The 23,209-nt window shown below is 31.0% G+C and overlaps 5 protein-coding genes across 5 annotated transcripts; 3 read left to right on the forward strand and 2 right to left on the reverse strand.

Annotated features, from left to right (window-relative positions):
• On the reverse strand, positions 1-661 carry LOC103493771 (60S ribosomal protein L39). Its single transcript, XM_008454655.3, has 3 exons — positions 537-661; positions 341-444; positions 1-230 (listed from the first exon to the last, which is right to left on the reverse strand). The coding sequence occupies exons 1-3, from the start codon at positions 537-539 to the stop codon at positions 182-184; spliced, it is 156 nt and encodes a 51-aa protein (XP_008452877.1). The 5' UTR covers positions 540-661; the 3' UTR covers positions 1-181.
• A 2,435-nt stretch (positions 662-3,096) lies between these two features.
• LOC103493770 (ethylene-responsive transcription factor ERF003-like) lies at positions 3,097-4,073 on the forward strand. The gene is made up of 2 exons (XM_008454653.3): positions 3,097-3,397; positions 3,503-4,073. The coding sequence occupies exons 1-2, from the start codon at positions 3,120-3,122 to the stop codon at positions 3,951-3,953; spliced, it is 729 nt and encodes a 242-aa protein (XP_008452875.2). The 5' UTR covers positions 3,097-3,119; the 3' UTR covers positions 3,954-4,073.
• Positions 4,074-8,692: 4,619 nt separating this feature from the next.
• On the forward strand, positions 8,693-10,286 carry LOC103493769 (uncharacterized). Its single transcript, XM_008454652.3, has one exon. The coding sequence runs from the start codon at positions 8,804-8,806 to the stop codon at positions 9,842-9,844; it is 1,041 nt and encodes a 346-aa protein (XP_008452874.2). The 5' UTR covers positions 8,693-8,803; the 3' UTR covers positions 9,845-10,286.
• A 2,175-nt stretch (positions 10,287-12,461) lies between these two features.
• LOC103493768 (deSI-like protein At4g17486) lies at positions 12,462-14,839 on the reverse strand. Its single transcript, XM_008454651.3, has 4 exons — positions 14,551-14,839; positions 14,262-14,440; positions 13,361-13,648; positions 12,462-13,000 (listed from the first exon to the last, which is right to left on the reverse strand). The coding sequence occupies exons 2-4, from the start codon at positions 14,398-14,400 to the stop codon at positions 12,720-12,722; spliced, it is 708 nt and encodes a 235-aa protein (XP_008452873.1). The 5' UTR covers positions 14,401-14,440; positions 14,551-14,839; the 3' UTR covers positions 12,462-12,719.
• Positions 14,840-19,019: 4,180 nt separating this feature from the next.
• LOC103493767 (uncharacterized protein At2g39795, mitochondrial) lies at positions 19,020-21,279 on the forward strand. Its single transcript, XM_008454649.2, has 3 exons — positions 19,020-19,370; positions 19,448-19,779; positions 20,967-21,279. Exons 1-3 carry the CDS (start codon positions 19,134-19,136, stop codon positions 21,124-21,126), a joined length of 729 nt encoding a protein of 242 aa, XP_008452871.2. The 5' UTR covers positions 19,020-19,133; the 3' UTR covers positions 21,127-21,279.
• The last annotated feature ends 1,930 nt before the right edge of the window (positions 21,280-23,209 follow it).

Raw genomic sequence — 23,209 nt, forward strand, 5'->3', positions numbered from 1 at the left:
TTGAAGGTAAATTCACTCTATTCCGCACTTCAATCTTGAGTGTAACGATGATTAAACAAAAATATCCGATAAACTAAATTTCAGTTGCGGAAATACAAATGTAGATCCTTGAGAAAATTCAAGTTCTGAAACTTAACAAAATCAAGGTAAATGAACATTGAAGTTAGGAATCGAAAGCACCTCAGAACCCTAGCTTGGTGCGACGCCAGTGCCTGCGCTTTGCGTTGTATCTATAATACGATCGAACAAATTACAACGTCAAAATGAATGCGAGAGAGAGAGAGAAAGGGATAGATTCAAAGAAAAATATGCAGATTCAAAAAATGTTTAGGCTTAATACCTGATCGTGTTGTCGGTTCTCAAGCGGATCCAGTGCGGGATCGGCCTATTCTGCCTCATCTTCTTCGCGAGCTTCTTCTTGATTCTAAAAGTCTTGTGAGACGGCTGCGTAATCGAAGAGAAGAGAAAAATCGAATTACAAACTCGCAGAAGTTAACGTAGAAGAAAGTTCAGAGAGTCGAATTGCAAGTACGTACCATTTTCGGGTTCCGGCGATCGACGGCGAGATAAACAAAAACCCTATTAGGAGCGAAGAAGCTTTATACGCTCCCTTGAGAAGGGTAATCGAGATTTGCCCGCGGGCAAGCCCAGTACGATGTTTAGTAAATAGGCCTCGGTATTCGGCCCAACTTAAGGAAGGCCCCGGCCCATTAATCATTTTCTTCACAAAATTGTGTTTGGTCAAAACTGAGGAGTTGAATCATAACTAAAATTTCAAATCAATGATATGTAAAATATTTGCTAAAGAAATATCTTTTTACCTTAATTCAACAATAATTAGGTCTCAACCAACTAATAAATCATGTAATTATTCTACTAAAAAAAATTATCTATATCCTCAAACTTTGAGTTTAGATTAATTAAAACTTAAATTTTATAATTGTATTAATTCTGGTAAGATTTGTAATAAAAAAATTCATTTTGTTTCACGATTTTCAAATTAATATTCTTAATTTTTTCACTCATTCTACCACAGTCATAGTAAATTACTGATTTATAATTTTGATTGATACAATCTCAAAGTTTTTAATTTATTCCAAGCAGATTTAATTTGATTTTTATTATACTGATTATAACATCTTTGTCGTGTTTGATAGGGCAAAATAGCAACTTGGGTTTATAAAATCCAGCACTTTCTAATATGTTCTTCGTTTTGCATGTGACATTGGGAAACAACCACATATTTCTACACCATACAATCATAATTAATATTTTGCAAAAAAAAAAAAAAAAAAAGAAAAAAGAAAAAAGAAAAATCATAAAATTATTATTTCATATCATATTTTTTAAAATATATATATTTAATTATAGTTAACCATTCACTCCTTTTTAACTTTTGAATTTAATTTAAATAGAACATGTGAATGTGTGGAATTAGGTTTCATTTTATCTAATTATTAAAATTTAAATTAGAGAAATTATTTATAATGCAAACATTCGGAAAATATTTATAAATATAGTAAAATATTTTATCCAATAATTTATTTAATAATAAGTTTTTAAAATTAAAATGGATGTTTATTCAATTTAGTTTACTTTCGATTTAATACTTTTTCCAGTTCGTTTTTTAATTTTTATTTTTTACTTTTAACAAAGTCCCACAAAAAATTAATTTTGCTTTTAATCAAATACATAACAAATTATTTCATCATCAATAGTTGGATTCTAAAATTTGATGCAAGTTGAATCTCTTGAAAAAGGATAACTTTTCATCAAATAAATTATTGGTAATTATAATTGACAAAGTTTTATTTATTTAAATAATGACTCATCACTACTAAGCCACGTCATCCAAAACTTTCTATATTCAGAAAGGGTAAGGGAAAAACCCCATTTTACCCTCAAGTGGTATTTTAATGTCAAACTTTTTATTTGTTATGATTTTGTATTTTACAAAATAAATAATATGTTCATTGAATGTTATTCAAAATCATTCAAATATCAAATTATTTAAACTAAAAAAAAAAACACACACACACACAATAGCTAATATATTAATATTAAAGAAAAAAAAACTTTGCATCAAGTGGTTAAATTTATAAGATACCATAAGTACATAACTTAACACGAACAATGTACATGAGTTGAGCTAATAAGGTAAGAACGTTTCGAAACAGTTCTTAAAATGACAGCCTAATGAATCCAAAATAAGTTAGAAACTTTCACGTGAAAAACAAAGAGATTGAATTAATGAGCTCGACATGCAATGGAAGATAATACTTACGTTATAAAACAATTAAAATATGGATACGGTTAAAATCATCAGCAAACGTTTCGATAAAAAGAAAATATTTAAATATGTGTGAATAGTGAGAAGACAATCGATTCGATATATAAAAGATTTTATCAAAAGATTTGGATGGTTGGATGGATGAATTATTATCCTAATGATTTATATGAATGAAAAGGAAGGTTCATAGTCTCATGTTGGCAAAGAAAAAGAAAAGTGTTCGCATTTTCTACGCTCAAAATCATATGAAAATATTATAAAAAAACTACAAATAAAATACGTAGCGTTCTACCCAATCAATTTAAGTTTTTTTCGTTACATTTTATAAATAGTTTCAATATTTACCGTACATACCCAAATCGATGAAAAATATGTAATTTTTTATCACAAATTCAAAGACATGCGAACTGATTTGTTTTGGGTCAATTTCAAACTTATCTCACTGTCAAATGCATCTTTTCTTCTGTTTATTTATTTCTTGTTGGACAATTGGAGAGAGAAAAACATTTTGAGTGAATGTGAAGTTGCATTTGTATTTTCCCTCTTTGGATAATTGTTTAACCTAACTTACCTACAAGTAAATTTTTTAATGTAAATATAAGATATGAAGTAAAAGAATGGATACGACTTATAATATACTAAGGTATTATTACTCTTTCAAAAATTATTCGATGAAGTTGTTAGTTTATTACTGATTGATCGTTTTTAAAACGTTGAACCTATCTCTCGAGAGATTATTAACTCAAATTCTTATAATCTAACCATGATTATAAAACAACTAGTAGATATCAAATAAGTTTTCAAACTATGAACAAGACCAAAAGAAGAAATGTTAATAATAATTCACATATGTGAGACCCCACTAGAGATCAAATTGGTTGCCAGAAAGGCTTCACAAAAATGGCTCCGCGATTGCCGTTTTTGTCAGCAATTACCAAATATAAATCACCCATTTTGTGCTATGTTTTTCTCTCACGCATTTTCACAAACACCTTCTGGGGAGGAAATACAAACAAGTTATGCCATGGCCAGGCCTCAAAAGCGCTACCGCGGTGTAAGACAAAGGCATTGGGGTTCTTGGGTTTCCGAAATTCGCCATCCTTTATTGTGGGTCTCTCGTGTTTTTGCACTTCTCCATCTTCTCCAATGGCTTTTCTTTGAACTCAAACTCGACTCAGTTTTTTGTTTTTGTTTTTGTTTTTTTTTTTACAGGAAAACAAGAATTTGGCTGGGGACATTTGAAACGGCGGAGGATGCAGCGAGAGCTTATGATGAAGCTGCAAGATTAATGTGTGGCCCAAAAGCAAGAACGAATTTTCCATACAGTTCAAGTGCAATTCAATCATCAAATTCTAGGATTTTATCGTCTAATTTGACTGCGAAATTGCATAGGTGTTATATGGCTTCTTTGCAGATTAGTAACCAAGGTTCAGGGGAGTTTAAAAGGGACATTACCTCGGCGTTTCCGGCACCGGCGTCGACGAGTTCGGTGGTGGAGGATATTAAACCGGCGGCGGAAGAAGGGCCGTGTGCGGCGGATTGGATGGTGAGAAGTGTGAAAATGGAGAGTGAATTTGGGGAACTGAAATTGTTGGAAGATGATCATATTGAGCAAATGATTGAGGAGCTTCGTTATTATGGATCCATGGAGTTTTGTTTGTGATCCAATTGAGATTTATAAAATGTAAATTAAAGGTTATCGAAGCTATTATCCAACAATTTTGTCACAAAATGTTTAGATGAATGATTCAAAACCGAGGACCGAATGTTCAATGATCTCTTTTTTCTAAAACATGTCGAACCATTTGAAATTACAAAAATACATCCATCTGCACGTGAAAAAAGTGTACTTAATGTTATTTCGTCAAAAACAGTGACCAAATTTTTGCACTTAGATTCCTAATATTAAACTATGAAATTACAATTTATCACACAAATCCAACTCGAACAACTCAAACTATCCGACCCATATTATATGAGTTGAATTCGGTTAGTTTAAAATATGAGTTGAGTTGGATTATGTTGGAAATTTTGGTTTTTCGAATTGGTTGAAAACTTGGACTTGATCCGACCCAAGAATTAATAAAATATAAAATACATTATTTATTAAAAATAAAATTAGGAATATTTATTAAATAGACAAAGTAGCCGCAAATATGTACGATTTGTTAATAAACGTAAAGCAATCATCAAAATTAAAAAGTTATTTATGAGAAATATGAGACGATAAATAAACAAAAGTTCTCCGTCCAACCCTATTATTGATACGTAATATACTTTTTTCTAACATTTCTTAACATATAATATAATATTTTCTCTCTAATAATACATTTTTTTAGAAAATTTGTAAAAAAATATTTAAATTTCATATAAAAATCCAAGTGTAATATCTTTTGTTTTTTTAGTGATTTTGTTTTTTAAATGTAAATAGTTCTCGAACTTTTTTTCTATTTTAATAAAAGGAAGATTAGTAAACTTAACTAATTAAGACTTTTTTTCTAATAATTTCACATTAATTAATAAATAACTAAATTAGTTATAATCCTTTTAATCCATTGAAAAAAGTTTTCACATACATTTTTCATTATCGTAACTTAATTCTATTTGTTTTCCTTATTAACCTTTTTTTTTTCTTTTTTCTTTTTTGATATGATCAAATAATTTAAAATATAGTTCAAATCCTAAAAAAAAAAAAAAAAAAAAAAAGAAGAGGTGTTGGTTATGATTGAGAAAATATATGTTGGGTTATTGTGTGGGCTAGGGAAGCAACAAAATTGAATGAATTTTAATGATTATATATAACTCATTATGTTCCCTCCCATGGTCACAACTATATAAAATTTCATGTTATATATTATCTTTATTTTTCACTTCCCACTATATATGCATTCCTTAGCGATGGTTGGATAAATCATGAGTTTACAATCATTAGTATTTAGAATTTTAATATCAATAAAGATGACATCTTTTTCTCTTGCATTAATCAGCTAATCATTTCTCATTATTATTATACGCGTGTTCGATAAATATTTGAAATCTTTTACTTGATTGTATTGTCTAATTCATATTTGATGAGCTAGTTCTGGAAGGTTCATGTTTTATCTTATCTAATTCATCTTCAACTGCACGCTGCCGCATGTCCTTAGTCAGATTGTTGAAAATATTATTATACCCGTTAAAAATATCATGTAAATATATAAAATATTATTCAACCCCACCAAAAAGGGTATTTTAGGCTGAAAATAACATTAATATTCAATTAATAAAAATATCCCTACACAATTTTGGAAATAAGTTTTGAAAATTTATACATATATATATATAAAGATTAATTACATGGGTATAATGGCCGGCCCATTAACACAATCGGCCCAGCCCAACTACACATTCGGCCCAGCCCAACTACACTTTCCTTTTATTTTTGTTAATCTTTCATAGTTGGCCATTCGCCGTTACGTGACCCCTATGTTCTATATAGTTTTTCGATTCAAATTCATGATTATGATATTTTTCTTTTTAAGATGCTTCCAAAAAAAAAAAATTTATTTTTCAATAGTTATTGGAAAATAAAATTTTCAAAGCATTATAAAAATAAAATAAAAAATAAATGTAGGCATATTGTGTATCATAAGTAAAAAGAAAATTATTTTTAAATTTAGTAATGATATTCAAGTTGATTTAAATTATTTTATAAATAAACTTATTAATCAATCCCACCCATAATAGAAAATGTGGTATATTCTTATTTTATACTATTTTAACCAATATTCGATCTCCTAAATAAAAAAATTACTCTTCCAATAAATATAATATAAACAACACAAGATAGTACACTTGTCGTTAAAATTAACGATCCAATCATCTTAAAACCGCTTTTAGAAAATTAAAGGTTAAAAGCGAACTTTCAATACGACAATGACAACATTGAAAATACATCTAAATGTCAAAGCACAATCAAAACCTACTACATTTATGTCATATGTATTGTTATTTTAGAGATCGTCATCTCAAACTACTTGAAATATTTTTTTTATTAAATAAAAAAACCAAAAGAGGATATATATTTTATAAATAAAAAGTCAAATACATATTTGTTTGGTTAAAGTCAACTTTTGGGCTACAAAAATTGGAACAAAATGTGTCCTATTGCATATATTTATTAGTGACCCAAATTCAATATAACATCAAATTCTTGCTTCCTATAATTAAGTCAAAGTGACTTTATATTTATTCCTACCTTTGAATTTTCTTCCCCTCCTCATAGCCATAAAACTTCACAACCATTTATTACACATAATTTTATATGGAACATATTTACACAACCATCCCATGTGTCAAAATCAACTGTTATTTGGTCTCTTACTCTTTTTTTTTTCAAATTTGTCGGTGCGTCGATATTGTTTTACTTTTCGTTCAGAATCGTTTTTGTATTATTTTAAATGTATACAATTAATATCGAAGTTAAACAATACTCTACTACATAAATATCGAACATTAAACAATGCTTTTGGTCTAATATTATAGTTCGTACTATTAGTATAATGTTTTAACATGACATGTGACATATCAATTTTATTTACAAATTTGTATGACATGACAAATATTTGTTTAAGCTATGACTAAATTCAATTAATAATAAAATTAAGGATTAGTATTCTTCCGGAGGGCGGTATGGACCTTTCATCTAGTTTTTTCTTATATTTTTAAATTGAACCAATACTTCTTTAAATTTTTTTTGTAAACTTTAGGTCATCGTATTCACTAAAACAAAGAAATAGTTGCAAATATAACAATTATATTTAAAATATTAATATGTATAATAACATTAAAATAAATTGCAAATATAGTAAAATTTGTCAAAGTTATCAATAATAGAAGTCAATCACTGATCGACCATGTTGCAAAAATATTGATATTTTACTAATAGACCATAAGAATTCATTAGTGATTGAGATTTATCATTAAAAGATTTTGTTATATTTTCAAATTTTTTATATGTTGCTATATATACATAACTATCAGAAAAATTGTCATAAATAGTAAAAAACAACTATAATTATCTAAAAAATAGAACAAAAAGGTTTTACGAACTATATAAAATTTACAAATAATTTTAAATTATTTCCTATATTTAAAAAAAAATATTTAATTATTATTCATAAAAGGTCTATCTTAATTATTCTAAAATATATAAACACAAAACGACCATTCAAACACGTTTCTTGTTGGTTTCCTTTGGCCATTTTCCAATAGGAATAAAGTTTGTAAAGTATGACCCCAATTTCTATTATTCTATGCTTTCTTTTTTCTTGACTCTCTTCTCTTGTTTTCCAACTTGTAAATTCCATCCATTTCCCTTTCAAAAAATACTAAGCCAATCAAATAAATTTTGTCTGCCCATATTTCAAATTAATAAAAGTTACCAATTTTTGATAAACTTTATAATCTAAGATAGAGTTATGTATATACATATATATACGCATATAACAAAAAGGGTCAACTAAACCAATAAACTTAAATTGATCGGTTACAAATTCAAATCTCTCATGTCACGTGTCAAACCAACCGCTTAAATAAAATTAACCAAAAGGAAAAAAGAAAAACTAAAATGAAACTTTTAAGATAACATATTACAACGTTAGTTAAAACTTTGTATTATATATTGTATTTGCATGGATTTCGTATTAGTATGAAAGATAAATCGATATTTCTATTATATCATAAAACAATAAAAACAACGAGAACAAAATTTCATTTAAAACAATAATAAACATTTCCTCTGCATTTTCTTTCACATTAGCATTTTGAATCTCATAAAAACATAATATTAACTTTCAGTCAACATGACACGTTGCATATTTTCTTAGGTTTGACATTAACTTAAGAGGTGAATCGATATACATTATATCACAGAGAAATGTAAAGAAAAAAAAATTACTCAATTTGGATGATCAAAATATAATATAAATAAAAAAGAAGTATAAAATTATATTTAAGAAAATTGTTAAAAATAAAACATTTACACTTCTTAGGAAAATCAAAGTGTAATAAATTTTATATTTTGGTGGTTTTCTTATATGAAGAAGCGTTTTTTATACTTAAAAAAAACAAAAAATATTTACTTAATAATTTATTTTATTATTTGAATTTTTAAAAGAATATCCATCAATACCGATATTTTATTGTATTACATGTTTAAGTACATACAAATGTCTTTTTCATCGAGATTTCTATTCAACTAAGAATACGAAATTTTGTTTAGAATTGACATTTTAAATTGGAGAAAAAAAAAGGTCAAAACCATACAAAAATAAAATAAAATAAACCAGTCTATAATTTTTAAATAATATGAATAATAGTAATAATAATTGTTGTAAATAAAGAAAATATATAATAAGAAAGTTTAAAAAGTCCTATCCAAGGGAGTGGTGATATTAGCAACGGCAGCCAAAGGGGAATTCCTTCCCATTTCCAAATTCTCTTGTAAATTTCACTTCTCAAATTTCCCCTTCAATGTCGCCCGGTTTCTCTTCCTGCTTCCGCCCATCCTCCGTCCGCCGCCGCTCTCCGCTCTCAACTTCCGGCTGCCCCAATCTCACCACCTGCATTTACCACACCAATTTCGCTCTTTTTTCCCTTTCTTGGTCTCAGTCTCTCTTCTCCCATTCTCTTCTTCTTCATTTTCACCAAAACCTTAATCCCTTTGATTCACCTCAAAATCCTTCTTCTTTTTCTTCTTCTTCTTCTTCTTCAATCTCTTTTCGCCTTCGTATCAGACCTTTAATTCCATGGAAGAAACACGGCTCTGAGAAGCTTTCTGACAGTATCCATGTCTTCTGGGACCTTCGCCGAGCTCGTTTCTCCTCCTCCTCGCCTGAACCCTGTTCTGGATTCTTCATCGCCGTCGTTGTGGACGGCGAAATGACGCTTCTCGTCGGAGATATGATAAAGGAGGCCTCCAAGAAGATCAGAGCGGCGAAACCACCTCAAGTTCTCCAAACCCTAATTCTCAAAAGGGAACATGTAACTGCCCACAAAATCTACACCACAAAAGCGAAATTCGCTGGTCAAATCCGAGAAATCCAAATCGATTGCGGCTTCTCCAACTACAACGACGACGATTTGGGACTGTCGTTTAGTGTTGACGGAAAAAGGGTTCTAGAAATCAAGCGGCTGAAATGGAAGTTTAGAGGAAATGAAAGAATCGAAGTCGCTGGAGTTCAAATGGATGTATATTGGGATGTATACAATTGGGTTTTCGAATTGGAGAAAGAAAACAGAGGAAATGCAGTGTTTATGTTCAGATTCGAAGAGGAAATCGAAGAACAGAGCAATCAACAGCAGAACTGGAACCTGGGATTGAACGAATTAGAGTGGAGAAGGATGCGAAGTAGCTTATCCTCATCATCAATATCCTTTTCAACGTCGACGTCGTCGGTCGGATCATCCGCCGGAGCCAGTTCCTCAGTTATGGAGTGGGCTAATAGTGAAGATAGCGATCAAATTGGAGCACCATTGGGATTTTCTCTACTAATATACGCTTGGAGAAGGTGAAATCAACACACCATTGCAACAAAATTACAAGAAATCGTTCATTTACATTACATTAGATTAATTGCGTCTCCCAAAATCCTCTGTTTAATCTGTTACCATCAAGGGTACGAATGAAATTTTAGCTTTGGATTCTGTTGAGTGAATTTGGAAAATTTGGGGAGGAGAGGGACAAAAGTGGCAATGGGGTCTGTGTCGTTTTCCTGTTTGAATGGGGACAAGTAAAAATGTGTAATGAAATTGAAGCTGAAAAAGGGAGATGATAGATTCCATTAAAGTTCCGTTGGGAACAGTGAAGAAGAAGAAGATGTGGGAAACTGACGAACCCCATAAAAAGAGGGAAAAGAAACGTCTTGAGAGGTAAATTATAGGACAAAGTTGTAGAGTTTGATAGTATTTGTAATTCTTTGAAACGTTACTATATATTTAATTATTACTTCTATAATTCATTGGTTGTAATTGCTCTAAATTATAATTAAAAGTTGTATTAGTCTCTAATTGCAACCACTCTAAAGATTCAATTGCAACTAACCACATATTTTAGGTGTGGTTTTGACCATTTGTCAAAAAAAATAAAGATTATAATTTGTAAACAATATTTTCAAACAAAGTGTAGACAAATACCCTAAAATATATTCAAATTTATTAAATTTCAAGTGTATTAATCTTTTTTTTCTATGATTTTTTAAATAATTTCGAAATTTTCTTTGGCTATTTAATAAGAAATTCTGAAGGTAAAAATTGGACGTAGGGTCAATTCCGTGAAGGAGTAGACATATTTTTCTCTACTGCTTTTTTAATTTCGTCAAAAAGCACAAAATTTATTATTATTGTTTTATTTTATCCCTCACCTTTTTCTAAAGGCATATGCCGAAGCCAAGGAATAGGAGTGCCTACGTGTCTTTCAACTTTTTTTTTCTTTCTTTTAGAAAAAATGGTTAAAAGTTCAAATTAATTTTTTTTAGTTTGATAAAAGTAAAATTTTCATAAATATAACACATCCGTAAAAGTTAGTCTTTCTTCTTTCGTTGTTGTATGAATTTTTTTCTTTACTTTTTTTTTTGTTATTCGATATGGTTGAAAATCGTGAATCAAATATAAATTTAGTTGTTTAAGATCGTGTACTAAATATAAAAAGACTTGAAAAAAATGAAAAACATTGTTTAGCTAAATCTAAACGGTCGTGTACGCGTGTTATTGGCTACGTGATTGACCTAGTTTTTTTTTTTTTTTAATATTTTTTGGGCCTATTGGCTTGCTTGTTGTTGACGAAACATTTTTTTTAATTTTTCAGGGCTTATTGATTTGTATGTTGTTGACGAAGCATTTTTTTACTTTTTAGGATCTATTGATTTTTTTCGTTTTTAGAATTATTTATAAATATTTTGCCGTTTTATTATATTTTTAAAAATCCTCCTTATTAAACACAACAAATAGTACTTAAAACTTTGATAAAAAATCATAAACATTACGTAGAACTAAATTCAATTGTTTTTCTTACTAATATTTAATTTACAATTAACTATATTACTAATTATTTCTGATGAATTCAATCTTTAATAAAGAGTCGTGAATGGTTAGAAAAGATGACACTTATCCAATTAGAATAATATTTTTTTTTTTTAAAAAAGAAAACTTTAAATAAACCAATAAATTAGTTACAAATCCATGTTGGCCAAATTTGACCCAAAACCTACAAATTCCTATTTATAACATTAAAATTTAATTGAAGTATTAAATAAATTTAGTTCAAGAATAATATTTTTGTCCAATTTTCAATCATACAAATAATAGTTTCTTAATTTCGTTGACGTCAAAATAAATTAATTTTAAAAAGACCTTTCAAAGAAAGGCTTCCAACATTTGACTCTTTAAGACCATTCAATTCTACTGCTTCTACACTTACCTAACATCTTGTAATAATATCACATAAAAGAAAAGAAAAAGGCATCATATAATAACATCTTAGTTAAGTTAGATTTGAATAATCAAAGGTTGGGAACCCGATGGTCGATAAAAACTACAACCGCAACCACTACAACCACAACTCTTTATAAAATAACTTTTTCTGTTCGTACTTCCATTCTCAACCACTTCTTATCTTACCTAACATCCTATTATAAGCAGAAACAACCACAACTCTTAGTTACGTTGTAGTAAGTGATAGTCTAATTAAACTCGTTGAATATCGAATACAGTATACACCTGATACACAATCCAAATATTGATTATATACCTGAAAACTTTCAAACCCTTTCGTAAAGAGCCAAATATTATCTGTTCTAACCCATTCAAAGGAGGAAGGCAAGACAGCTGTCATTTCATTTTGTTTTTTACCATTCCCATTGAAAGATATACAATTATATAACTATATATATATATTTCAGACTTTGGGTCCATGAAGAAACTATGAATGGTTAAATGAAAGTGAATGGAAGGAGGATGGAGCTTCCACCACCTAAGTCCCCACCATACCCACTTCCATTAATGCCATCTCCACTTGAGTTGACATGTTTTGATACAATCCGTCTTCTTTCTTCTTCTGCTGCTTTTTTCTTCTTCATTCCATCGTTTTTCCAACTACCTAAAAAATTCACTGTTTTTTCTAGTCTATACACGATTTTCAATCGATAAATATCAGAATCAATATCATAGTCGGTAATATAATTCATTCAGCAGCACAACACATAACACACTTCAATTCAACACAAAATTTGCTCCAACACCAATTTTCTTTTCTTTTCTTTTCTTTTCTTTCTTTGGGATTAGTAGAAAGGCAAAATGGAAAATTATGCTATTTTGCCTGTCTTCTTCTTCTGTTGTTAATTAAACTCTTAAATACCCTATAAACAACAGGAAACCAATTACTTTTACAGCTTTACGCAGTCAGGGTTGTAGATGCTGAAGAATGAATCGCCGACGATGCTGATGGGATACATCGTTTTTGTCTAGTTGGTCTAGTTACTTTGATGGTTGATGAAGTTGGAGGATTGGAAGGCAAGGGTGGCGGTGAAGGGTTAGAAGAAGATTTATTATTACACCTATTTGGCTGGCTTCTCAATTTCTTCTTTACACCTTCATTAAGCTTATCTCCTGATCTTACTTGTCGAACCTTTGCTTCGTTCAAACTCGCTGGAAGAACGCAGTTGCAGAAAAGACCTGGAAACCAAACACATACCAAAATAAAAACCACAAAATTGTTGTAAGTTCCAATCTCAGAGATGCGCAGAAAGTAGTTGACGGAACAAATGAAACACTCAAAAGTCATTATGAGTCATGTCAAACTCTCTTAAGTATGCAGAGAGAAGCCATAGAAACACAGTGGTTATGTTATTATTGTTATGATGGGCAGTTTGTTTGTAAACTGGTTTTTCTCCGTTAAATGAAAACTTTCACTTCTCTGTGACACGAAAGTCAACAAGTACAAGCAGGAAGCTGGGTCACCAAATTTAAACATAGAACAAATTATGATTATAAAAAAGAAAATGGTTAGGCTGGGAATATAATCGGCAGTCCTACCAAGTCGAGCAAGTCGGTTGACCCAGCTAGGGATCGGTTTCCCTGCCAACCTTATACATACATCATTGCAAAAGTGGTTGCAATTCCTTGTTATAAGATGATAAGTGTTCCCGGAGTACTCTTCAGCAAGTTTCTCCATAAACGAGCGAACTTCTTTCGGACCAAGATTCGTTCTTCCAATGCAAATTGATTTCCTAAATGTAAAACCAGGACATTGTCTTGGTTCTACCTCAAATATACCTGAAGTTGCATGTTCATGTGCTCCAAATGCATATTCAACTCCATGAACTGCAAAAAGATTCTTCTATTAAGATATTTGAACTTGGAACACCTTGCACTACTTGATAATATAAATTAAACAAACTGTGGGAGATTTCTTTTGGACTTTAATCAAAGAAAAATAGGGACTGCTTAAGTCATCAATAATCCAAAATCTCTTGAAAAGGTCAAACACAAAACGTTATAGATTAAGGTCAATAGAAAATCATATAAACAATTATAATCAAATAATATGCAGGAACTCAAAGTTTTTCAACGCATCAGTCATCAAAATCACAGCCAAATCTAGCTACCCATTACAGAATTATATTTCGCAGACATAAATCCACAAACAAAACCAGAAAACTCCACAACACAGCCATAAAGCCCCCTCCCCCCTATGTTCCTCTAGTTTCTCAAGTATCACAAATTTCAGCCAAAAATAAAACGAATTCAACCTCAGATCTGAAGGAAATCCCAATGGAGAATCAAGAAAAATTATTTTTTTAAAAAAAGAACCCCTTTCGGGTGGAAAAATTCATTTACAAAAAACCAAAATCCTCATCATCTCCTCTAACAAAATCCCAAAAAGGTAAGAACAGAAACATAGAAGGAAAAAAAAAAAACGCCACAATTTGCTAACCTTGCACACCGGAATGGTAAACCCCAAGACCCAGCCAATACGCGTAGCCATTGATGGGCGTTAAATCATACACATTCAAATAAACCGGCACTGTTCCACTCTTCTTCTTCTTCGACATCAAAGCAATTCTGCACAACATTTCCCCAAACCCACCACTTCTTTTCTTCTTCTCCGTCTCTCTGAAATCAAAATCAAACAACACATAAGAGTCAACCCAAAGTAATCTGGTTCAAAAGAAAAAACCTTAAGAAACCCAAAAGCAAGAATTGGAAGGAGCACAATTCATTACCAACAAAACTGAACGAAATGGGAAATCAATCGTCAGAAATTTTTAGGAAAAGAAAAAAAAAACAAAAAAACAAAAGGGTTTTTTAATTGGGGGTTTGAAACGAAGAATTATCGAGCAACGGGGTTTGGATTTTATCGGCGACCGAAACAACTTTCTTACGCCGATCTCTCCATCATCCTCGTTTTTCTCCAATTCCTTTTCCCCCCGTTTTTTTTATAACACATTCAGGTTAATGGAATTTAATTTATTGTTGTTTTTTTTTTCTCTCACTTAAATATAATCGTTTTCATTATTTTGGGAATTGTGATTATTACGTGGAGAGTGGATGGATAATAACTAATAAATAACTGAAAAGATAATAACTCCAAAAATCTCTATTTCACCTGTCAATTAATTTTAATGCTGATTATTTCAATTTTTAAGATAATTACACCCTTTTTCTGTTATTTTTCAAATTTTTTAAAAATTCTCTAACCTTCTATTTTTTTTGGGGACCATTTTCAAAATATTAGAAAAATAAATTAAAATACAATAATTGGGGTCTTCAAAAAAAAAAAAAGTTGAAAATCGAAGTGGACCGCAGATCGAAATGCAACTGAAACGAAATTGAATGCATATGATTCAGTTCGATTTCGTTAAATTGAAATTAAACCGATTCTAAAACCGAAGTGAACTGTAAGAAGAGTAAATGATCGTATAGAAAGCTAAACAAACGTGTAAAAGGATAAAAGATTACAATCGTTTGAAAGCTAAACGATCATATAAAAGGTTGAATGATCTTATAGAAAGCTAAACAATTGTGTAAATGGTTGAACGATTGTACAGAAAGCTAAACCATCATGTAGGAGGTTGTATGCATATACGTCTATGGTATGGGATAATTTAAAACCAAACAGTATAAGCTATTCGGTTTTGATTCATTTTGACACATATTAGCGATTTGGTTCGATTTCAAATGATTTTTTTAATTTTGCAGTTTAGTGTAGTTCAACTTTAAACCGAACCGAACTCTGAATACCCTGACAATTGTGTTTCAAATGAATTGTTAGGTAAATAATAATTTATTTTCTCTGAATTTTTAATTATTATAATGGAAAAGATGGGCATTTTTTTAAGGGTGAAATAATTAGAAGAGGTCACTATTTGATGAATACTATTCTTTTGTCCTATTTATATAGTAAAATTTTATAACTAATATGTCACTGTCTCAAAATTCTAATATACATGCAAATTTTTTAATTAAAAAAAAAAAGTGTAACAATGATTTAACTTAGTATGCAATTTGGACTAACTAAAGAATATATAAAGATACATATAGATTTTCTTTTCTTTATTTGGTTATTTTTTTTTGTGACACATAATTGATATAATATATTCTTTTTGTAATCAGTGCCTATTGGAATCCAAATTTGGTGATGAGAAAGAGAATAAAGTGGAATGAAGGTGTGGAAATGGAGCTACCAAAAATTGCACTACTTTTATTTTTCATTTTAAAATATTCAAATTTTAAAATCTAAAGTCAAAAATTCAATTCTTTTAACGATTAAAGTTTTGATTTAACCCACAAAATCTATCTGTGAAACGGGTACGGTAAAAAAAGTCAATATGTTCTTTCGCGTTATACGGGTTGAGTTGACTGGTTAATGGTTTTGTGGAATTGATAATTTTAATCAAACTTTATGAGGTGGAGTTGGTTCGTAAATTAGTTAGAATATAATTGAACAAATACATCAGGTAGTATTTTTTTACGGATTTACAACTGGTAGAATTAGACCAAGTCCAATGAAAGTTTTGTTACAACCATAAAACTGAACTCGACCCAATCAAATCGCAGGTAATAACATGTTGAAAGAGAAAACGTCCTAAGGGAAAAACGCAACAAATGGAAAATGTCTTCGTACATAAGTTTCAATGAGAAGAAAACAGTGTGTGTGTGTGTTTATTTTAATTAAATGTTGCCCCAAATGGTGCATAAAAAAAGGGGTCAATTTGGTTGTGAAAGAGTTAGGAAATGGCCTTTTCTTGCGGTGTGTGGCCGTTTCATGCCTTTCACTTCACATTTTGGCCTTTTTTTTTTCTTTCTTTCTTGTCTCTATTTCTCTTTCTTTTTCACTCACTTTTCTTTTTCTAATTGTTTTCTTCCTAATACACAAATCAACAAGAGTATTAAATTGCAAGTTTAGTCTATTAGTTTTCGTATTTTTCTTGATAGGTCTTTAGGTTTTATAAAACTTGTGACGTTTTAATTTATGTTTAATATTCTCTTTGGTAGAAATGTAATAGGTTTATAAACTTTACTAGAAATTGTCCAATGAATAAGAGAGTGTACATTCTAAAAGGAAAAAGTTAGTATCTCGAAGATTTAGTTGACCAGTTGAGTTGGTCAATCTATACAGGTTGAGAAATAATTGAGTTGTAGTTGGATTTGCATCCTACAACATTGAGCGGCGTAAATAACTTTGATATCGTTGAAGTTACATATATCCAGAGGCAAATGTGAGAAGAAAAATCTATAAATAGTCTTGTTCGACAACCCTAGAGAAGAAAGAGTACGTAATCTCCAAAGAGAAGTTCTGACTTTATAATTTCCTGTGTGCTTTAGTTGATCGTAAAACTTCTTGTACTAAATTAAGCATTAGAGTGTAGTAAATTCTACACTACATCAGTGGAAGGATCTCTTACACATATTGACTTAAAAAACTTGAGTAGACAAAAGGAAGCAAACTAAAGGTCAAGTGCTCGAGAGGTTTGCAAAGACGACAAATATGGACGAGATCCAAACACCAACAAACTTGGATAAAAAGCAAAGTTGCTATGTCATAAGCTCATAGTGTAGAGAGTTAATGAAGTCATTGGAATTAATGTTACCAAGTTGTGAGAACTACAACGAGTTAAAAAACTTTTGAGCCAAACAAAGTGTGTAAAGATAATAACTCTATCCACCCCACTCAACCACTCTTTCCAAACACCTTATATGTTAAGTCAATTTCTAGATTTCAAATTTTTATCCAATAGATTTATGAATCCACCGTCTCATAGACACATTAAAAAAAAAAAGTTGAAAATTTTAAAATTTAATTACATTTTATGTATTAAATTAAAATTTTAAAAGCTCGAACCGACTAAAATTGTAATTTAACCGACAAAACCTATTTATATTAAATTGTGGTGTCCTTATTACTTTGAGTCTCCAAAACGTTTCCATATCATATTATTTCTTTTCTTATTCCTTTCTTTGTGGTCGTTTGTTTTGAAAATAATCTTGGATCTTGTGTTTTGAGTTTTCTTTTCTTTTCTTTTGTTTTTAGAAATCTTAGAATTGAATCCTTAAAGTGCTTTGAATGGTTAGAAAATCCTTGAGGCTTATAGATGGAATGACTTTTATGCCCATAAGATGACACGAGATTTGAGGTCGTTGTCCCATGAGAAATTGTCTTTTTCCTCTTTACTACGTTTATATATATTTGATTGGGCACATTGAGCATAATATTTATTTAGTCTCATTTTTTATGCACGAAAAAAGAAAGAAAGAAAGAAAGAAAGAAAGGCAGCATGAAAAAACGTGTCCCTAAAAGGAAACGAGACCCTCGATTTATAAGCCTTAATCAAGTAGGTGAATAAATGATTGAATCGCGATAGGTCTAACGCCATCAGACAAATCTCAAACACCGTAAACTATTTTAACATCACTTACAATATGCAATTGTCAGATGAAGACCATTAAGTTTCCTCCAAAGATCTAAGTAGGAAAGGTAAATAATTAAGTTTTCCAATGAGAGTCATGACCCTTACATTGATTTAGGCGTAGCTGCATAAATGCAAATTTGACTTTTTAAAGTTAAAATGAGAAATAAATACAGTGATTAAAATGAATGATTAATTTTATAACATAACGATGTTGACTACTAGCATTCTCATGTTTGTACCAATGTTATTCTTATCATGATCACTATATATACTTTTGATGTCTTTTCAACAACACTGCGAAAGTATTAATCCATATTTCTTATCGATATCTAACCTCTTCTAGTGCCTTAGTACGTTCGTGTATACATGTCGGGGTTGTGTAATTAAATGCCAACACAACATATCACATGGCATTGATGTTGTATTGGCCATTGATCTATTTTCACACTTGATCTTCTATGTTTGGTTGTTGGGTAGCATCCTCTATTCATTTCCTCACACTTAAGAAAAAATTTCACAACAAACAAAAGCATTTTCCCTTTTCAACTTTTCACTCCTTATTTGTCTTACTTATTCATCCTTTTTTTCTCCCATAGAAATCAAATTAATTATTTATTTGTGGTAATAATAATAAAAGAATCATTTAATGCTTCTAATTAGCTTATTGGGCCGCGTTTTGCTAATCTGGGCTGGCCCAAATTCAGGCTAGTTGTGTGTACTAGGCCCATGAGTTTAGTTGGGCCGTCAATTAAAGCGATTTCCTCTGGACAATCCAAGACGGCGTCGTACGAGTGGGTGCTGACTGCCGTGGTAAGAAACTAAACCCTCTTCGTCGTTTCGTTCTAATGCTGACCGAAGCTCAGAAGCTATAGTCTTTAACCGCAGAATCTTTATTCATGTCGGCCGTTTTCCGATCAGCTCACCGGCAGTTTCAATCATATTACAGTAAAATCCTCACACGTCGATTATGGCAACGCCATTGTTCGCCTTCACGAACCACCACAACCTCAGCATCGCACTTTACCAGGCCATTTGTTTCCGCCGCCGTTCCCAAATCTCCCTTCGACGCCATCACTCTCAGAGTACTTCGTAATGAGATAGAGTACCAGTCCAATTACGCTCCTCCTCATCAGGTTCGCCGATTTCTTTCCCTCCTTCTTTTGATCCATTTCCTCATCCTACATTTTCTTTAATTTCCATAACCTTACAGCCTGCAACGACGTTCAATTCATTTACGGTTGAAGATCATCCTGGAATGCAATGGATTACACTGAAAGGGAAATTTAAGGACACTGAAGATATTAAAATTGAAGCGACGATGTTTGATGGCTGTGAATCTGTTCCCAAATTTGGAGACGATAGCGATGGTGAAGAAGAGCTCCGTCTTCATATTAGCGTGCTTGTTGACATTTCGAAGGGAGATGGTTCTGAAGATTTGGAGTTCGTTTGCTCAGCATGGCCTGATTCTTTGGATGTTCAGAAACTATATGTACTTAAACGAGATAGAATGCTTGCAAGTCATTATATGGGGCCTGATTTTAGGTATGGCTTATCTCGAATTCTGAGTTTCTCATTCTTTCTGTAAATTTGTAGCTGCCTTTGCCATTTTTGTTGATTATTTACTGATTACTTGCTCATTTTGGTCTGGATTTGTATGCCTAATGTGGTTGCCATCATATGTTGCCTCTAATTACTGACCAATGCAAGTACCAAGTTCAAAATGTATCTGCTTTTAGTGACTATTCAATATATCGGTATTGAATTGTCTGCCACTTCCAACATGAGTCTAGCTTAAGTGTACAGACCTGTACGTACTCGAGGACAAGAGGTCTGGATTCAAATCTCTCAATTCCAGGTTCTATTACAATACATTTTCGAAAAAAGATTTGTCTGCCATGTGTAGTCCCCCAAATATTTTCTCCAATATCACATTGCTATAACGTGATGTACAAATAAGAAACACATGCACTTTGGTTTGGGTAGTGTGTCCAAGTTTGACTTGTTTTTGACACTACACTTTCACGCTTGTTGGGCACATAATACTTTTAGAACAATAAATTTGTTGACCTGTACCAAACTAATTTTTTAAGCAAGAAATGCATCAACTGATTTACTTTGTATTTTTTCTATTACAAAAATGAGACTTCTTTTTAAAAATGTATATTTTAATAAGTTAGTATCCTAGACTTTTAGAAAATGATATGTTGCTGTATTCTGTCTTGTATATGTACTTGTGCTTCTTAAATGCACAATTTAGGACTTGTTTGAAATGAATTTTTAAGTTTTTAAAATATTATTTGAGTATTTAGAAAGTCATTCCAAACAAATGATATTGAGGCGACTGGGTCATCTCGCCTTTGGTTAAGTTAGGGTTAGCATCATCAAGAAGGCCCTGCTTGCCCCAACTGTGCCTTTGTTTTAGTGCGCCTGAATATGTTGAATATCTTTTTTATATTTACGTATTTATACTACTTAGTATTAATCTTTGAAACTTTAATGTTTAGATACTTTCACAACGTATGTTTTATGTATATCATTTGTTTATTTATTGCACCCTGCTTTACTCATGCTATGCATTTGTGTCACCTCGCCTGCCTTGAGGTTTGAGGTGCACCTTGAGCTTTGAAACACCATCTGGCCCCTTAGTTAAAGGAGGCTAAGTATTAAGCTTCTTTGTGCTCTAACTCCCGTTGTCTACTAATGGTCGTTCTGGCTTTTGTTGACTTCAGGAAATTGAGTGGTGCAATTCAGAAAAAATTTCGGGAGTTCTTAGCAGAAAGGGGGATAGATAAGGAGCTTGCTGTATTTCTGCATGAATACATGATGAACAAAGACAGATGTGAACTTATTCGATGGTTGAAAACTGTCGAGTCTTTTGTGGAAAGATAAATCATACGCTTCTTCTGCACCATCAAACATAGTTCTTTCCTTTTTAAGGTATTCAAGATTATGTTTTCTTCCTTTTTTTATAATCTGATGCTAACCATTGTTTATCAATCACGATTAATTTTAACATATGCAAAGTTATTTTTTTATTTTCAATGAGATTGTCTTAATGAAAAAGGAGGTACAAAAAGGTAAAGAAAAATAAGTGATTACAAATAGCTTGAACTTAACTTAGTGCCTATGGTAATTACAAATAGGTAGAACAGCCCAAAAAGGGGGAAAAGTAATAACTTACTTAGTTACTAACTTACAATTTACAAAAGAGCCTTGAAAATTGGTCCTAGTAAAATCATTGAAAGAATTGACTCACTTTGTTGTTTTCCCAGAATACTACTTGGTTATATGGTGCAAACTATTTGATTGTGTGAGAGTGATATTTTTTGTTATCAATGTCGTTTGGCTGCTATTTCTTTACTGCAATTATTATCTTTTGAAGACAAAAATCATGTTAAGGATTTGACATCATGATTTTTTGGGCTCCATTTAATAACAGTTTGATATTTTTTACTCATGGTCTTTGAAAATTAAGCTCCTAAACACTAATCTCATCCATGCTATCTACTTTCAACGAACGATTTCAAAACTCAAGCCAAATTTTGCAAAATAAAAGATAGTTTTTAAAAACTTGTTTTGTTCTTTGAATTTATCAACCATAATGGTTTTGACCTAATGGTAAATAAGGAAGTATGATCTTGATAAACGGCTAAAAGAGGTCATAGGTTCAATCCATTGTGACCATGTACCTAAGATTTAATAATCTTATAGATTTTCTTGACATAAAATATTATAGGGTAAAGTAGGTTGAGGTGCACATAAACCGATCCAAACGTTAAATGATTATGAAGAGGGCTTTAAAAGAACGTCTTGTCAGTTTTAGATGTGGGAATGAAAGCTGTTGTATTGTGGCCAAATGTCTCTTGGTAGTGCTATTCATAATAATGTGGGGTTAGGAAGGTAAACCTTTTATAAAGAAAACAAAGGCGAGACATGTAGAAATCAGTTCTCAAATCACAATTAGAGACAAAAACTGATCTCCCTGTTTCTACTTTTTCTTCCTTTGATCCACACGGGCTTCCTCTTCCCATGTCCTTTTATATATGCCAAAGGGTGTTATTTTCTCTGCTTCACTATACTTTTCAAAAGCTAAATAAATGTTGTATAATTAAGTTGAACTAAGTTCAATCATGATTTTGATTTTGTTCACATTTCTAGCTTTTTGGCTTCTGTTTTTTTTTTTCTCTCTCTTTTTCTTTTTTCCTTCCATGTGGTATCATAGTTATTGAATAACCAAACCATGCCAATGTTTCTTTTTTCTTGCTTTTATGATTTCTCTCTCATCTTCAACATCAGGTCGTCTTAACTTGTATTTAAAAATACACATTAATGATCTTTTTCTTCTCTCTTTTTATTTCTAAATCTTGATTTTCTTCCTGCTGTCAAATTTCAGATATTAGAAAGGAAGCTTTTTTTCCTTTTTAGGATTTGTTGTTTCCACATGTAAACTTAATGGTTTAAGATTGTCCTGTGTTGACTTTTCTTTGTCTCAATTTATTTTCATTAGTTTTTATACGGTCTCGATCTGACTTTGCTCATAAAATATGTTGACTTTTATTATATATTATATATACCATCAATTATTTTATATAGCAGGTTACCGCAATCTATTTGTGAAAGGTAGTAATCTATTTTGATCTATTGACTATTTTGGTCTACTGTGGTTCATCGTCGATAGACTGTGATATTTTGTTATGTTTAAAAATAGTCATATATGTATATGTAGGTGTGAGCATCAACACCCAAAAAACCGATCCGAACGATCGAAATCGACTAAAACGACATCCAATGATCGGTTTCTTTAAATATACTGTTGGTAGTTGATTTAGTTAAAAGGTTTAGAAAGTCCCTCTCTATCTTTTCTTCAAATTCGTAGTTGTTTGTATTCAAAATAGAAATGAAAGATATTATTACTTTATGAACAGGAAGCAATAAATATGATCCAATAAAATTGCAAACATATTATGTAGTT

Source organism: Cucumis melo, chromosome 7 (assembly GCF_025177605.1).
Source record: "Cucumis melo cultivar AY chromosome 7, USDA_Cmelo_AY_1.0, whole genome shotgun sequence".
NCBI classification, from domain to species: Eukaryota; Viridiplantae; Streptophyta; class Magnoliopsida; order Cucurbitales; family Cucurbitaceae; genus Cucumis; species Cucumis melo.

Coding starts and splice junctions, on each gene's coding strand:
- LOC103493771 (XM_008454655.3), bottom strand. Junction 231..340: donor AGAACCGACAACACGATCAG/GTATTAAGCCTA, acceptor ATCGTATTATAG/ATACAACGCAAAGCGCAGGC.
- LOC103493770 (XM_008454653.3), top strand. CDS start 3,120: ATGTTAATAATAATTCACATATGTGAGACCCCACTAGAGATCAAATTG. Junction 3,398..3,502: donor GAAATTCGCCATCCTTTATT/GTGGGTCTCTCG, acceptor TTTTTTTTACAG/GAAAACAAGAATTTGGCTGG.
- LOC103493769 (XM_008454652.3), top strand. CDS start 8,804: ATGTCGCCCGGTTTCTCTTCCTGCTTCCGCCCATCCTCCGTCCGCCGC.
- LOC103493768 (XM_008454651.3), bottom strand. CDS start 14,400: ATGTTGTGCAGAATTGCTTTGATGTCGAAGAAGAAGAAGAGTGGAACA. Junction 13,649..14,261: donor TTACCATTCCGGTGTGCAAG/GTTAGCAAATTG, acceptor ATCTTTTTGCAG/TTCATGGAGTTGAATATGCA. Junction 13,001..13,360: donor CAACCGACTTGCTCGACTTG/GTAGGACTGCCG, acceptor TTTGGTTTCCAG/GTCTTTTCTGCAACTGCGTT.
- LOC103493767 (XM_008454649.2), top strand. CDS start 19,134: ATGTCGGCCGTTTTCCGATCAGCTCACCGGCAGTTTCAATCATATTAC. Junction 19,371..19,447: donor ATTACGCTCCTCCTCATCAG/GTTCGCCGATTT, acceptor ATAACCTTACAG/CCTGCAACGACGTTCAATTC. Junction 19,780..20,966: donor TATATGGGGCCTGATTTTAG/GTATGGCTTATC, acceptor TGTTGACTTCAG/GAAATTGAGTGGTGCAATTC.